Below are 16776 nucleotides of genomic sequence, written 5' to 3' on the forward strand. Positions count from 1 at the left end.
AAAAATTTGGTTACTGATATGCAGGTTCAACCTAATTTCTGCAGACCAACACTAACACTAACCCTTACCTTAAACCTGACAATTTTTCCGCTAAAATATACCCTATTTATATGAGATATGTTGAATACAAATTTTGATTCACAGGTTAGACAGGGTATGGCCTCACTTTAGATCAACTCCAAATCTAATTTAATTCTGATAATCTTTTTCCTGAAAAATGCCCCACTTTCCAAACACACGTTTTAGGATTTTCGGCTCGTTTGAGGTCCATGGGACAATTTTACTGAGCGGCAAATTCAAGCAAAAATAAATGAAATTTGCCGAGAAGTGATTTGCGCCAAACGATCCAGGATCATTTTGCCGTCGAAGATATTTTAAACCACCTATGTCTGCTGCATAGAATCACTGCAAGAAATTCACAAATAAATTGACTCAAATTGAAACAAAATTGACAAGTAGCGCCACCTACCGAGCAGAATTTGGCAGAATATCAAAAATCCGATGAGCACAAAGAGTTTTTCCCGAACACACAACGATGTACTCCACGCGTATTGGATTGAAAACCCGATTGAATATCCAAGATTTGCGATTGTGAAAGAAACCTCGCGGTTTGAATAGAACAACTGGGTGTACAAATCTGCACGGAAAGCATTAAGCGCTCATTTTTTTTCTGTCGGAAGAGTTCATTCCAACTTACTTGCTATTATAATCTGCCACGAACCAGACGAGAGACCAAGAAGTGCAAAGATGACGAATACCAGCCACGTGGTGTCGCTGCTGGGCTGCCACACGAGGGCGGTAGTGTACCCCACAAGGTCAGCAATGAGGGCGAGGACAAACAACGACAGATAACCGAATTTTGTCAACAGCTTTCCACTGAGGTAGGATGAGAGTGCGCTGACTATGGCAAATGTTATAATGCAGAGTCCAACCTGACAGGGAATGTTTAAAACGTTTAATGGCAGTAGTGCAAAACGGTTGGTGTATTGACGTGATATTGTGGCGCAATTGGTCGAAACAGTTGCTTTAAGTGTCAAACCTCCATCTTACCTGACTCACGCCCATTGTGCAAGACGCAAAGGCTCTTGTGGCATCGGAAAATACGAACCCATTTTGATGTCCGAAATATATGGAAGTGGGCATTAAGAGTAGCTGATCAACTTTAACGATTTGAAGGAATGTATCTTTCAAGGACGAACTAACGGTTCTTATCGTTTGAGGCTAAAAAAATGTACATTGTTCATTTGACAAATTCCACAATCCCAAGGGTGCAGGTTCGAATCCTTGCCAGGTCGTTATAATTTTGGATTAAATGCACACTTCCAGCAAAAATAAAAGTAATTTCTAAATTTTATTAATTTTATTAATTTCCTAATTAATACACAAATATTTTTGCCAGAGGTGTGCGTTTGATTTAAATCCCAACGTTTGCTTTTGTTCTATGTTTACTGTTTTCAAAATACTGACGATGCCGTATAGACGAAATATAAGCATTCTCTAAAGTTGTGCCTTGGAAGATTTTGCAATAATCTAGGTCAGTCCTGGTATTTAATTTTTGCCAGGAGTGCCGTTTTACTGTAATAAATATCCTTAGCAGCATCAGGAATAAATTAGTTAAAACGATTTGTTGCAAGTCATGAAAAAGGAAAAATGCTTTCGACTGACCATGTTGCATTTGTTTCTGAATTCCACAACCATCCTATTTCCTTCTTCAGTACTTTCCTCAAGGATGACGTCATCTTCCTCGTTCGGATGTTTAACCTCTTCTTTTGCCCAACTTTCCGTACGATTAACCTTCCCGTAATCCAGTGGCATTTCGGGCAGGAAGATAAAATGAAGGAGAATTCCTGAAAAACGTTTCGAAATTAAACCAAATTAAGCCACACTTTGTATTACTATATTGCTGCCAGGCACATTACAATTTAAAACAGACTGACCTTCTGGCATAAAATTAACATACTGTATTTTTTCTACGTTTCGTCGGACATACATGGTCAGAAGCCTTTATCAGGGTGTGGCAGACGAAACGTCGTAAGAATCGTAAGAAGTCTATTTTAGGTCGCATTTTATCTAAATGTTTCTAAGAAATGACAGGGATTACACTGCACATTTGTGACATTTGTCAAACAAAAACATTGTAATGAAGAAACTCTGCAGCCGGGAGTCGAACCCCCAACCTACCGGTAACCATGATGACAATGAAAGTGGCAAGCAAGACGAAGATGGGAGTTCGATTGACCGGAACGTAACGATCAATGTTGAGTATAGTAACACTCGGGTCCTGACAATCGTTCACTCCACATAGGGAGAGTCCCGAATAATCGGGAGGGAAAGTCCCTGTGTAGTTGCGTGTTGTTAAGGGCTGAGTGACGTTGTTTGTTAACGGGGGAATTTCCCCCGGGTTCATGAACCGCAAAATTCCGAAGACAAAAAGGTTACCGAACACCTGACAAATATATTAAAATATCCTAATTTTTGGTTGAGAAATTTAATTGTTCTTTTTCTTGTAAAAATGCAAGTTACCTGTCACATGGTGTACTTACAGGTTAGTTGGACTATATTTACCTTTCTGTTTACAAAATACAATATCTTTGTAATAGTGCTATACGACCCTGTGATGAGATAGCATGAAACATTTCTGCGTTGTACTTTAGGACGCTTCTATTTGAAGTTTATTGATATCGTAAAAACATAGTGAAAGGCGTTAAAGTATAAGGATGTCTCCAGATGTTAAATGTAACCAAACCCTTACCATGTTAAACGGCAGCAGACCGAATATGATTCCACTGAACTCTCCAACGCACACCTCCTCTGGTTTATTGGAATGTCGGGAGTAGATTTTACCAAAATAATTAAATATTGCGCTGAGAGGAAACCAGAAGAGAGACTCAGCAAAACCGACAACAAGACCGGCAACAATAAGAACGTACGGGTCTGTAAAATATTCATGCATATGAAAAAACAATAAACAACACCGCATCGGTGAACCAAGCCACCATGGTAGGCTGTCGAGCGATGCCGTATCTATAGAAGCTGAGTAGAGCCTTTTTAAATTAATCTGTTAGACAGCTCTTTAAAATATGTTTTTATTTTTATCAGAAAAATATATTTCGCCCTGAAAAGGGCATCATCAGCTTCTAAACATCTTTCAAAGAGCTGTCTAACAGATTGATTTAAAAAGGCTTTACTCAGCTACTAATATTCATGTATAATTATAATTATAACAAATAATCATAAATTTTCGTCTGTGATCTCTATGATCCAAAGCCGGTTTCTCAAGTCGTTGGCCCACGGTCCGTTTTGTACCTCAGTGGGCCCCAATCACAGATAAAAAATTGTAAGACCTTTTTGTGGTGACGTCATCATACAAAATGTACTTAATTACGGAAAATACGCTTGTTTGGAAAAGTAATGTGAACGCCCTTGATAAGTTACTGCAGGCCCTGGACCCTAGTTGAGACACTCTGATAAGGCTTTTACTCCAAATACCTTATGGGATTACACCTATCAAGTGGTATCTGATTTGAAGACCCCGTATAACCCAAATCCTACAGCTATGTTGATGGAACCCCAACGTGGAATACCAAGGGTTGTTAGTTCAAACCTCACCGGAGGTGATTTATGAGTATATGCTGATCAAGTTACTTTTTGACATTCTTCGACTCACTCGGATATAGATTGCAAATGACGTAAATCAGGTAAGCGAATTCACTCGCCAAGAGAGCCTTCTTCACCCCGACCAAGCGCAGAAGAAACGGGGTCACCAATAAGCAAAACAACATGGAAGTGATGTAACCAACCGCTGTGGCTTTTGTTCCTGCGACGAGAACGTTAAAATTTGTTATACAAAGGTACGAGTAGAAGCAAAAGAGCCCATGATCATTACGCTGCAGACAGTAGTACACAATGTTTCTGTAAGGTCTTCTGTGAGTACCACAGAGTGGAAACTATCGGCCTTGCTAGTTTAACCAGCTAGTTCTGCGCTACAGGAAGCAGTCGCACCAACGGGACCTTATAGGAAACAGTGCGTACACTTTTGTCTGCATTTCAAAGGTATAAGTATGACACATTTTTACCAGTTTAAATGCAAAGCAGTTTTTTTGCTAGATTGGATGACGTTTTGGGGGTATTGGAACTTTCCCTTGTGTTTTCAAACAAACCTTGTTGTTCGGAAAGTCATGAGGTTTGAAATACGATTTTGTTTGAGGCAATAAAATTGTGGTTTAAACAAAGTAAATCAACCAGGCAAACGATTTACTTTTTTGTGAAATAACCTCTTGCATTCTTGGCTTCATTTTTAATTTTATCTGCGGTGTTTTGTTTTAAACCGAAATACGTCCGACACACGCACAAACTACCGACAGAAAGTGCGTGTTTAGCGTTAGACAACATTTCCACTTCCTGTGGAAACCATTCGTTTCATTGACAACAGTCTGTTCGGTGCTTTTACTTTACAGAAATAAAGCGTTTATCAGGGCACAATGCTATACAACCAACACATAGATAAAACCGGTGACGGGCAATGCAGCGTTACGTATGCTAATGTTGATATACGTAAGGTTTTGCAATAAATGACCAAATGCGATCCCTAAAACATTGCTCTGACATTATCTGCGGTTGGAATCAGTATTAAATCATTTGAAATAAGAAGTATTTGAACATATTTCCCTGGCGGGGTTCGAAGCCTTAAGCTAACGGCTTGTATGTTATTTGATTTAAGGTCACACTATAAAATGTAGCTTATTAACAGTCGAACCAACTTGTGATGAAACCAAACTGACGCCTTAAATCATATAAAAAAGTTGATGTTTTTTGCACCCTTAATAAAAAATAAATTTTTGTTGCGACTGGATCAGGTTTTCAAACAAGCGTACTTGAAACTTGTAAAGTGCGCCAACTTTTGCGGTTTTTGATCATTTGCCTCTGGGGAAAGCACACAATTAGTATAAGGCGCACAGGGCGCAAAGGGCGCTCATGCCTTTGCTGTAGTGGACTTAAACTTCTCCGAATTCCAACGTTGGTCGAACGGTTAAACATCCAACCTCCCTTTAATATGTTTGCATTGGAGTTTATTTACAACGCGTATATTGTGCAGCGTCAACCACAAATTACAACCAAGCAACATTAATACAAATTCACCCAGGAATATACTCGAATAAACTCAGGGTCGTTTGTGTTGCAAAGTTTTTGATTATTAACTTTTGCCTATGCTTGTAGACATCATCAATTTCACTAAACCAACATATGCCAATATAGTTGCCCTGAATTCAGCTTGTCAAAAAGTGTCATGGACGACTGACTCCTTACCTTAGCGTATCGGCACGATTTGCAATGCCTCAGCAAGCGGCTGCAAGTCTGACAGAGTAGTATAACCTGCATGCTTAACTGTAACACGGAAGGAAGCAATGTGCTTACTTACCGAGCCCGTCGACAATGTTGATGCTGGATTGCAAAAGCAAGGTCGAACTAAATCCACTGAAGACCAAAACTACAGCCATACAAGCCACAATAAATCTTCTTTTGATGTGCACTTTCTTGTTAGGCCAAAGTGTTGGCTTGTCCATTTCTTCCTTGTCTACATCGCCTGATATGTCCATTATAACATGTAAAGCTCGCTTTGGTGTGAATATTGATAAGATCCTACATGTCTATCTGCGCTGTATGATAAACGTTAGCTTGTATGGCAAATGTTAAATATTGACATAAAAACAGCTATCATTTTACCTTACAAGCCACGAATAGCAGTGACGCAGGGAAATGACAGCGATTCAGGTATAGAATCACACCCAAACAGATATGCATTAAATACAAGTAAAGTTAAAACATGTTGTAGCAGATAATGGCGCAAAACAAAATTGGTAATACATATATTGCATCATTAAAATGTTTAGAAAATCCTTTCACCCAGCTGTTGAGACAAAATATAAAGATAATTTTGCCTGCTAACGTTCGTTGCAAACTGCGCGATGTAGAACTCTTTACTTAGATCTCGCCTTTTTGGTTGAATTACTTCAACAAATAAAAAAGTGGGATTTATTCAAGCGAAACGGTGATTTATTTCAAACAGCTGATCTTCAATTAACTCGATTTATTATTCAACATATGGATACTTTGTTGATTGTAATTCGTTTTTTTTTTGCTTTTATGTGAGTTGCAATAAAATATTAAATCTGAATAATTAACTGTAGATGCATTTTGATTTTTACGTTGAAGTATTGATTGTAACATTGAAATCATAATATTTTGGCGGGGAAAAACACATTGCAAAGCTCACCAAGTTAAACTTATTGTTTACATATTACAAGTGGTTAGATTTAAAAAAAGATCACTTTTGACGACAGAGTGTAGGTTACTTTAATGTTTTTGATATAGCGGGACAATTGCAATGGGAATTCAAGGTCTACATAGGTTTGTGCGTGATGCAGTTGACGATATTCACATACGGAAATACTCAGGAAAGCAGATAGCGGTTGATACGTACTGTTGGATACATCGTGGTTGTTTCGCGTGTGCCGATAAACTCGCTAAGAAGGAAAAAACTGATCAGTACGTCAAGTACTGTCTGAAGTATGTTACAATGCTCGAAAGTTACAAAATTAAACCAATTCTTGTGTTTGACGGCTGTCATTTGCCATCAAAAAGTCAGGTCGAAGAACAAAGAGGAAAGAGGCGAAAAGAAAATTTAGAAAAAGGAAGACAACTTCTCCGAGAGGGAAATACCAATGGTGCAAGAGACTGCTTCACAAAATGCATCAGTGTGACCCCATCTATGGCACTTGAGGTCATGAATGCCATGAGAGATAGAGGAATAGATTGTATTGTAGCCCCTTATGAAGCAGATGCCCAGCTGGCTTTCTTCTCCAAAAATAATTACGTCGAAGCTATTATCACTGAAGATTCTGATCTTCTGTGTTTCGGTTGCAAGAAAGTAGTTTTTAAACTTGATTTGTGTGGAAGAGGTCAAGAGGTTGCCTTAGAAAATCTTGGTAGAGTTAAAAACCTCATTGGTTTCACACCTGACTTGTTTCGACAAATGTGCATCCTTTCGGGATGTGATTATCTGCCAAGTGTAAAGGGAGTAGGATTGGCAAAGGCATGCAAAGCGCTTAAATTATCAAAAAGCAAAGATTCATATCAAGTTGCACGAAAACTTCATCAATATATAAAAGGTATCCCCCACGTAGATGCAACTTATGGACCCAACTTTGAGAGAGCAGACAAAACGTTTCTGTACCAACTTGTGTTTGATCCATACAAGCGCAAACTGCTCCCCTTGAACGATTATCCTGAAGGCACAAAAGCAGCTGACGTGGAATATGCGGGAGCTGTGTTTTCTGAGAAAGTCTCACTTCAAATTGCTTTGGGTAACATTGATGTCGGAAGCATGCAGACTGTTGCCAACTTTGATGTTGACAAATGGGTTCGGACACGAAAAAGTGTGAGTCAAAGGCCAAGTATCTGGGCAAAGAATTCTTTATTTGTGTCAAAGTTCAACATTAAAGAAAGTGAAACATTTTTGGAACCGGAGCAGGAAGTGGAAAATAAAGTTGAAAAACAACAAACAGGAAGAACGCAACAAAAAGAGGAAAAACCCGATATTATAAATGCTCAGGATGTTCTTGATGCCATCGAGCAAGAAGGTACAGAAAATGATGTGGAGATTTCTTTGGTAAACACTGCAAATAAAAATCAAATAACTAAAAGCAGATTTTTTCGGTCAGCAGCCTCGTCACCAAACTCGAACAAGTCATTTGTCGATATACAAGCTGACAATAATAGCGAAAATGACATTTTTAATGATCAGAAGCTCAGTGCTGTAGTAAGTGATGTTATAAGTGAGTATTTGGATGAGGAACAACAGCAAGCGAAACGGAAAAATCCATTTCTTAAATCTTCTCTCTCGAAAAGATCTTGTCGTGAAGATGCCCCACTTAAATCACCAGGGAGAAGAAAAAAGAAAAAACTCTTTAAGCCTTCAACCAGTCTTGAAAATGTAAATGATTTGACAAAAAACAATTTACCAGATCTTCACTTGGATGTAGAAGAAGAACCTGTCAAAGTAAAGGATGAAAGAATTCCTTTGTCTCCGTTGCCGGAACCGAACGGTCAGCATGACTCGGCAACTGTAACAATTTCATCAGACGATGAAAAACCTGATGCTTATGAGTCTGAAGCAAAATCTGTCACGACCAATAAACCCCTCGGGCTTGGCAGAAATGTTTCCAAACAAAAACGCTCCATAGTTTCAAAATATTTTGGTGCAGCAAAAGCCAGCGGACTTCGCAAAAAAACACCAACACCACAGCAAGCCATTACAAGTTTCTTTAAGAAGTTATAGATCATTTTTATAATAAATCATAGTGCCACATGTTCCAAAAAGAAATTGTTAATGTGTTCACTTGAAAGGAAACCTTGTTTTAAATTTCAGGGATTATTTTAATTTCTTGCCTGTTGGTTTTGTCACAAGGCAATTGTGCTTGAAAATCTGCTAATATTTTTATTGTAATTGCTGCCTATGTAACTGATGCATTTCTATAAGGGCTCACATTTTTTAAATTCCTTTTTTTGAAATATTCTTTGCTGCTTCATTCACACCTTTGTAATTTTGACCAATAAACTTTTATTGTCTATTTCAGCTTTTAGTCCAGTGTAACTGTTCCCCCTAGGACTGATATTTTATATGCCAGAAGATGTGAAGGTATTTAGCGAACAAATGGTTTTGGCCCACTATGAAAGACTGCTAGATAACAGGTAAAGTTTTTTAGTTTGAACATTTTGGGCAAAGTATATTTGTCTGAACTTTGCCTTTTTATTGTGGAAATTTTGAATGTAATTCTGTTGTAAAAATGGCTGAACGTTCCCGGTTTAAAACCGACGTTTATTTGCATCCCATTACCTACGAAGGGCCTTTCATAGTCCCATCATCAACCGATAGGTGCATAAGAATGCAAACTCATCTAATTTTAATCGGAAATATTGGGCGAACGTTGTTGTTTTCGGTCATTAGGAATTCGCGAACATAGAATTGCTCCAGTTTCTAAACGCGTTTAACAGCGAAAGTTGGGACTCTTATCTTGCAAAAAAACATGAACAAACTGTTGCATGTGGAAAGTATCATGTAATATCGGGTTTAGGTCAAGATACGACTATGTGGACAGTGGAATTTGCACATACGTCAGCAGGCAAATATCCGTTTTTATTTTGACGATTTAATTCACACAAAAAAGTAAACCAACAAATTTTGGAATAACGGGCTGGACTTTGTCGTTATTGACATTAAATATCTCATAATTATATGGGACATACATGTTGAACACTGCACTGGCTGGAATTGATCAACAAAAATGGCTTTTCGGACTATTCCTGTATTCTTTACCGAATGGCGTCACAAAAAAGGAAAATAATTTTTTTATAAAATCAGTTTATTTTGCGACAAACAAAAATTCTGAAATTTATACGAGTCAAGCCAACATCAAAACATGTAGTTCTCTTCCGTGGCCAACGAAAAAAAATTCCCAAGCCATTTTCACGGTGCATAACTCCCGTAGGCACTTGAAAGATCCCGGGAAAAAATGCTGTCGTTCAGTGGTTGAACGTTTTAAACATTCCACGCCGTGGGCACGGGAATTTGAGCACGCTGTGAGTCACATAGAGATGCAAAAACAAGCGAAATGCAGCACTGCAGCGCGCGAAGTTGTCAAGACGCAACTCATCTTCTCCGTGCCCGAGGCTATCCGGTTAACCTCACAACGGTTCACCCGCAACGAAAAAATGTGCCTGTAGTTACCAACCACACGACTAGCTTGGCACGCCCCAACCAAAATCAGTTTTAAAAAACAGATTCTGGAGCACCTTGAGGCTTTTTCGAGGATCCTTTCGTATGGTTTTGTCCAATTAAAAAACCGAACGCTATATATGCAGCGATAGGCCGTCTATTATATATAGGCTTAAGCTTAAGGTTTTTGTGCTCTTGTATTTATTCTCGTTTAATTTGTGTTGCAAGATGCGTCGTAGGCTTGAGTGCTTGTTTTTGTTGCTTTGTGTCCTGAGTTTGGCGGCAGGTGAGTTTTAATGTGAGAATTTATCGGTAAAAAAGAATCTGAGCATCGCTGTTGTTTTTTGAGTAAAAGTCAGTTGTTCGGATCAAAAACAAAGATTTTTCGACGTGAAAAAATATTTTTTGCCTTTCACCAATTAAATTTCCGCTTTTTAAAAAGTGCAAAAAAAGGGGAACCGACAAAAAAGCGAAAGGTCTCTTTTTTAATTTAATTCAAAATAAGCGGAACCCTAAATTAAAATTAAACACATGTATCAGTTTTGCTTTTTATCATAATTCATGTTACGTTTAATGGTGCATGTATATTTTCCCATTCAAATTCGGTGAAGCGAAGGCGAGAATTAATTTATTTTAGAATCCACTTGCACGCAAAAAATGTCAAAACTATTATCGCTAGCCTTCAATAAACAGGGATATGTTCATGCTTATAAGTGGAAAGACCAGATAAGTGACTTGTTCATTTAATAAATTTTGATGCGCGCAGGATGTCATTGGTTTCGGTTCGGCCGAAAGAAACGATCGACAGCCGCCGAAGCTCAACTCACTGAAATTTGGAGATCCTACTTTGCTCTGTGTCTTGGGGCTAAGGTTTGACATTGTTATTTAAAAATTTTCTGCATTATGTTGCAAAATTATCTGCGTAACGTAATTTTTATTGACCGACCTTTTATCCGCTATTCAGCTGGGACTTCTCATTCATAAGTAGCCGGTTACGTCGGCCAATAAAAGTTACGTTTAATTGTGCCAGAAGATTATCTGCAAAATATTATAAAACATTATCTGCATTGTTTATGCACTGCTATGACGACATAGAATATGGGGTACTCTTTTTTAGTCCCATGGAAAAAAATCTTTCATTTTGACAAACTTCAAAAAAAACGAGTAGTGTTGTCTGGACCTACAAATCATTTCATGTATCATGATATTGAATAATAATTACTGGTCTTGGTTCTTCATGCGTGACCACCTGATGGTATTTCTGTCAAGTGATATAAGAAAAATATCGATATCTTGCTCGAAAAAGGCGGCAAAATAAATTTGGGTAAAAACGCAAATCACTTGGAATGTTTCGTGTTTCGGATGCTGTCAAATAATTTCCCCGAACGAAACGAGTGTGAATTATGCTGAAATTAGTATTTGTTGTTTGATGTTCAACTTCCCCCCCAATGCTACTAATTGCACAATTTACATCCACAAGTTGCCCTGGTATTGAGGTCCAATTTAACCAATTAAACCACGAATAAAATTTACAAACTCCACGTTTATTTAACCAATTCAAAACCGCACCCTGCACATAATTGCCGGCAATCACTTTTGAAACCACAAAATGAAGCAAGTAATTATGATAAAACCACGCGAAGGAATGCGATCTCAACCCACAAGAGACTCGACCGCCGCCGTAAGGTCGTAATTGACAATATGTTATTATGCAAGCTTCCTTTATGGCAAGACATTTAAAACGTAAGCTCTAAGCTTGAAATCTCAAGAAGCGACATTTCAGAATAATAAGGTCGTTTGTCAGTCGCATAACTCAAAGTTATTTGCTGCTTTTTGCGCTGTGGAAGAATAGCCTTGACCTAGTTATCATAATTATCGCTTTAGAAGTTCTCAACCAAAACGCAATTTTTGCAAGTACGACTGCTGTGCGTTTAAAGTATGACATATACGATATTTTTTCTTACTGTCCTGCTTGTTATAAAACCCGTCGGACATCGAATTTCGACACCTGTATCCCTAGGAGGCTATAAACACAGACAAACAAACTTAAAACCACCTGTCTAGCCGTCAAGATCGTTGTAAGTCACACCATATCTGCACTGATGAGACCTAGTAGATCGAAACAGTGCCCTGTCTGCAGCTCACAGAATTACTTCATTTAGATTTAAATATGCATGAAAAGAAAACTCAAAACTTCACCCTTCTAGCTTAAACTCAAGTGGATTTTTCCAAAACGTTTCATCCATCGCCATTTTCTAAGTCGGAATATCAATAATCATTCCTTCCAGCGGCCCTGTCTGCAGCTCACTATAAAAAAATTACTCTATTGCTTATACTTAAAAAGCAACGCTCGAATGAATGAAATTGAGCACGGTTTTGTTCAGGTCGCTGCAGACCCGAGTCTAGCAACGACTGCTAATACGCAGAATTGGCAAAGCAACGTCGATTACTCCATCCTGCAATCCGTATGGTATATCAACGTAGACCAATGGCATTGCAGGTAAGGCATAGAAATCAACACAATATGGATCTTTTTTTTATATGTTTAATAGAAATATTTCGGAATGATAGGAATATATTTTTTTAAAGATTTTGTTGCATACTGCGACTAATACCCACCCGCAAAGCTGTTTTCTACAAAAGTCGCTTGTTTTACAAAATTGTCGCTTGTATATCAATAAAAAAATACAGTGTATGTATTTTTGAGGTAGAATATGATTAAATGGTTCGGAATCGTGATTTCTTTGCTTTCAATTCCTGCTTTCTCTGTGTGGGTTTACTTGCCGATGTCACACATTACCTAAAAAACTGGTTCTTAACCGTTGGGAGTTTTCCCGCCAGTGGGAAAAATATAGGATTGTATATGGTGGATAATTAGTCGGCACCAAAATATGCAAAATTATTTTAAAAAGAAATATAATGATCTGTATTCACTGTGTGTTGAACACTTATTGGTAATTGGTAATGCCATGCGGTAGAAAAAGTTAAAAAAAAGTATAACAGATATAGCGAAAATACAATAATTAAATTCTTAGTTAAAAAATGTAAATACCAGTGGGAAATAAAGATTCCGTTTACACTGGAAGTGGGAAATGAGATAAAAAAGGTTGAGAACCACTGATTTAAATCAAGCAGACAATGTACACTGTTTCGACCTATCAAGTTTCCCCTACCGTTCATTATTGTCTCATTTGCTTCCACATCTTGCAGTTCGGCAGCCGGACAAGACACGGCTCAGTGTTGGAAGGGATTTCTTGCCCAGTATCTCCGAACCGGTTCAGCTGTGTTAACTTACTCACAAACCTGTGTGGATGAATTCGTTGAAGACACCCAGTCCAATCCGCCTACATGTAATTTGATTGTTTATTTGATTTTCGGCACCTTACCTCTTATAATGCTGTGTTTATCAAACGCAGACAAAACAATTCGTTTGTAAAAATATTCTTGCAGAAATATGTATTTCAAGATAGGCAATTTTTAAACAAATCTTGCATCCCTGACATACGTGTGTAAAAACCTAAAACAAAGAATTACTGCCATCTTATTCACATCCAAACTTTTATCAGTAGAGTAAGGCAAGACGCACAGAATGCAGGCGGCACACCGGCTAAGATTAAAATGAAAATAAAAAAAATCGTTAAAAAATAAAAAAAATCGTTAAAAAATAAATAAAATTACCACTATTTTGACACAGTCAGGTACTTTCCCCAAACAAGGAAGAAAAGAGGACTCAGTTATCCCTTCCCAACCAACACCCCCGAACCACCTACGTCATCGGCCAATCCCCAGCAAGGATACACGTCGTGTTTAAGGTCAAACGGAGGTCAAATCGCCGGAACCGATCCGTTGGATTACGAGTCTGTAAGCCAGTTTGTCAGGGATTATACGGTGTTCGGGTAAGTGTTGAACATGGGTGCGTTTTTGAGAGGTTTTCAAGCTCGTTTTTTCCCGCTAAGCACGGCTGCCATGACAACGGTGTGAAACCGAAACTAAGAATCGATTGAAAAGGATTGTGGATTACCTTTAAACGTTGCGACACTTTACAGAAATTTTAGCGTGAATTTTTTTCTGATCGCGAAGTGCGAATGGTAGAGAAGTGATATTGACTTAACGTTGTTAAAAGACAAAAATATTTTAAAAATAAGGACTGCTGTAAAGGAATAAGATTTACTTAAAATTATCCTGAATATTACAAATAACGATCACCTTTTTATTTGAAATGGAATTGTGGTAGATACATTTTAAGTGTTGACTAACAACGTAAAAACCGGTACTTAGCGTTGTTCGAGCCAAGACTTTTCAGAAACAAGAACGTCTGTGGCTAAAACAGCTGGCAAATATGCTGGGCGCTCATTTACAAATAAAGACAAATCTCAGAAACAAGGACCGTATGGAACCCTGACTATATTAAACTTTATATTATAGTTTTGGTATCGATAAATATTGAACGACTTGTTTCATTTGAAACCTCGACAGTTGTGAAGCTTGTGGAGATGCGTGTGCGGAACAGGCGACTCTGCCCCCCAATGCGCCTCCCCAGTGGCCTTACAGGTTCCTGGCTCTATCAAGGAACGATGCACCAATCAGAAACGCCATATCAGAATGCAACGACGTGTTCTTTCCCGGAGGTAAGGTTTGGTGCTTGTTTGTTTATTGATACACGGATGGGTGAGTCCGGTTTTATCAAACCTCGTGACTGGCAACTGGTGGTAAAAAGCTGGATCAGTTGGTTTTTGTGCCGGAAACATTTGCCTGACCTTGTCAGGTTTGTCATGATGAGATTTAAGTGTTGCGTTACACGTGCTGTTATTGGTGGCTTCAAATAAATCACTTCTAAATACGTCAACACACCTTCTGCTGTTGCCAAAAACAAGAAAAACGCGTTGTATTGACTAAATCAACTTTAGTGACATGTGAAAATTTGACAGTCCCACTGTTTTGTCTCCTACGTCACAAGGTATCGCTTAACTGATTTTGCCGAAGTAATATTTGTTACTGATTAGTTTGGCTGCACGTACAACATTTGTAACCGATCATGTGCCGTCGTAACTTTGATCATAATTGGCGGTTTGTGGTTGCGCTGCCTGTTTATACTCAAAACCCGCCCTCCGGCCGCTACCTTCCGTGAGGTGTTACAGTTTGTTAACAAACTTTCCACCTTATCCCATTAAATCCGACACAAGCAAAGTTAATCTTTCATCGGTTTTTACTTCGCTGGAATTTGTTTTTTAATCACTCAGTGGTTCGGCTTCATTAGCAGTTCTCGGAGGTTGAACTGTTATTGTTACGGACCCACGTTTAACTGGTGAATTTTCCCAAGAAATATTTAGTTTTACGGGAGGTAACAAAGAGCCATGCTACGGTTTGACCTAAATTTCGCAAAGCTGTCATTTGATTTTGCATAACTTCTACGTAATTTCGCATTAGCACAATTTAATATCGTGAAAATCGATCAGCCTTTTTTGCGATTTCTATGAATTTCATTTGTGGTATCACTAAGTTAATTAGCAATATTGCGAAAAAAACTTCATTTTTCTAAAAATCGTGGTAGCTAAACTTTTCAATTATGCCTCCCTGTATATTACACAGGGCCGTTCTGGAGCGAATGGTCGCCATACACCCCCGATTCCTGCCCTGTTTGTGGTTCTGGAACCACCCAAGTTCGTTCCCGAACCTGTAGGTCTGGAGTTGACCCAACACGACCAGTTGACAATTCTCAATGTGGCGGTTCTGACTCAGAGAGAATAGTATGCCAGATACCAGCTTGCCTGCCCCCAGCGTGGTCAAATTGGAGCCCTTGGACCTCGTGTCCTGTTTGCGGAGAGGGATTTTTCCAGTCACGCGAACGAGTGTGCAGATCCCAGTTTGGGGGAACACTCTCGCACAGTGAATGTTTCGGGTCGGTCAGTGAACACCGAGGTTGTAATATTCGACCGTGCGAGCCAAACATATGGGGTCAATGGCAGAATTGGAACCCGCCGTGTCCTCGTTGCGGCCAATCTCCGATGCAGACCCGCACGCGAACCTGTTACGCGCCAAGATTTACCGAAATATTATCCGCGTCTGAGTGCCCTGGAGGGGCAGGTGAACAGAACAGAAATTGTCCGATTCAGTCGTGCGCCAACTGGGGAAATTGGGGCCGATGGGGTCCCCCGTGTCCAAGTTGTGCCCGTGGGCCCACAGAGCAGACACGGCGACGGGTTTGTCGGTCTATTTTTTACCAACAGCTTCCTAAGTCGCAGTGCACGGGCAGCGGAGTGGATACAAGGTTGTGCGACGTCCTGCAGTGTGATCCGGTGGGGGAATGGAGCAACTGGGGGGATTGGGATGTTTGTACGTCACAATGCAGTCGCAAGCGTGCAAGAACGTGTATCCCCCCCAACGCCATCTGCAGGGGGCAAAGCGACCAATCGCAAAGTTGCAGTGGAGAGTTGTGCCAGGGTAATCTACAACCAATCATCCCTTACTGGGGCCCGTGGAGCAACTGGGGAGGTTGCAACGGATGCGATACCTCCGTCGGTGGGATGAGGAATCGAACCAGGAGTTGTTTATATTATTTCGTCGTAACAGTCCCCGACAGTTTGTGTTCCTTGTTCCCCGGGGGAAGCACCCATACCGCGAGTTGTAATAATTGCCGTCCATGAAAAACTCTTGATGTCGTCCGAGATTAAACGTAAAACCACAACTGACCACTAATTTGTCGTGTTAAAAATAAAAAGTTTCTTGTCCTTGGCGTTGTTTCGATAGTTCAGCTGGATAAGGTTTTATATTAATAGCGCCACCAAGCGGGTTCTGTTTAAACTTTGTGGTCACTTGGTTGTGTCAAGTTTTTTTGTGTTTAATCGCAAACTTCTCCGCTTTGTTTGGTCGCGTGCTTTGTGTGGTGACTTGTCATTGGTTTCTGGTGCTTTGCTAATTTAAAACAGCGTCTTTTGTGGCGACGACGAGTAACCTATGATGTAATAAACATTAATCTACATGCATATAATAGTCCGTTTACA

General features: G+C 39.3%; 3 protein-coding genes across 3 annotated transcripts; 2 read left to right on the top strand and 1 right to left on the bottom strand.

The window, feature by feature from the left end:
* Positions 1–271: 271 nt before the first annotated feature.
* Positions 272–5644, bottom strand: LOC145906526 (protein unc-93 homolog A-like). Its single transcript, XM_082993958.1, has 9 exons — positions 5420–5644; positions 3668–3817; positions 2753–2934; positions 2182–2446; positions 1666–1847; positions 1051–1221; positions 698–932; positions 470–637; positions 272–405 (listed from the first exon to the last, which is right to left on the bottom strand). The coding sequence occupies exons 1-9, from the start codon at positions 5595–5597 to the stop codon at positions 353–355; spliced, it is 1584 nt and encodes a 527-aa protein (XP_082850084.1). The 5' UTR covers positions 5598–5644; the 3' UTR covers positions 272–352.
* A 706-nt stretch (positions 5645–6350) lies between these two features.
* On the top strand, positions 6351–8534 carry LOC145906069 (exonuclease 1-like). Its single transcript, XM_082993450.1, has one exon. It carries the CDS (start codon positions 6386–6388, stop codon positions 8336–8338), a length of 1953 nt encoding a protein of 650 aa, XP_082849576.1. The 5' UTR covers positions 6351–6385; the 3' UTR covers positions 8339–8534.
* Positions 8535–10003: 1469 nt separating this feature from the next.
* On the top strand, positions 10004–16718 carry LOC145906270 (properdin-like). Its single transcript, XM_082993692.1, has 7 exons — positions 10004–10061; positions 10542–10645; positions 12160–12275; positions 12986–13125; positions 13470–13671; positions 14252–14403; positions 15365–16718. The coding sequence occupies exons 1-7, from the start codon at positions 10004–10006 to the stop codon at positions 16417–16419; spliced, it is 1827 nt and encodes a 608-aa protein (XP_082849818.1). The 3' UTR covers positions 16420–16718.
* Positions 16719–16776: the final 58 nt, after the last annotated feature.

The sequence above is a fragment of the Ascidia mentula genome, chromosome 6 (genome assembly GCF_947561715.1).
Source record: "Ascidia mentula chromosome 6, kaAscMent1.1, whole genome shotgun sequence".
Classification (NCBI taxonomy): domain Eukaryota; kingdom Metazoa; phylum Chordata; class Ascidiacea; order Phlebobranchia; family Ascidiidae; genus Ascidia; species Ascidia mentula.

Coding starts and splice junctions, on each gene's coding strand:
- LOC145906069 (XM_082993450.1), top strand. CDS start 6,386: ATGGGAATTCAAGGTCTACATAGGTTTGTGCGTGATGCAGTTGACGAT.
- LOC145906270 (XM_082993692.1), top strand. CDS start 10,004: ATGCGTCGTAGGCTTGAGTGCTTGTTTTTGTTGCTTTGTGTCCTGAGT. Junction 10,646..12,159: donor CTCTGTGTCTTGGGGCTAAG/GTTTGACATTGT, acceptor GGTTTTGTTCAG/GTCGCTGCAGACCCGAGTCT. Junction 13,672..14,251: donor AGGGATTATACGGTGTTCGG/GTAAGTGTTGAA, acceptor AAACCTCGACAG/TTGTGAAGCTTGTGGAGATG.
- LOC145906526 (XM_082993958.1), bottom strand. CDS start 5,597: ATGGACATATCAGGCGATGTAGACAAGGAAGAAATGGACAAGCCAACA. Junction 1,222..1,665: donor TCAGAAACAAATGCAACATG/GTCAGTCGAAAG, acceptor ACATTTTTTTAG/CCTCAAACGATAAGAACCGT. Junction 933..1,050: donor GCACAATGGGCGTGAGTCAG/GTAAGATGGAGG, acceptor ATTCCCTGTCAG/GTTGGACTCTGCATTATAAC.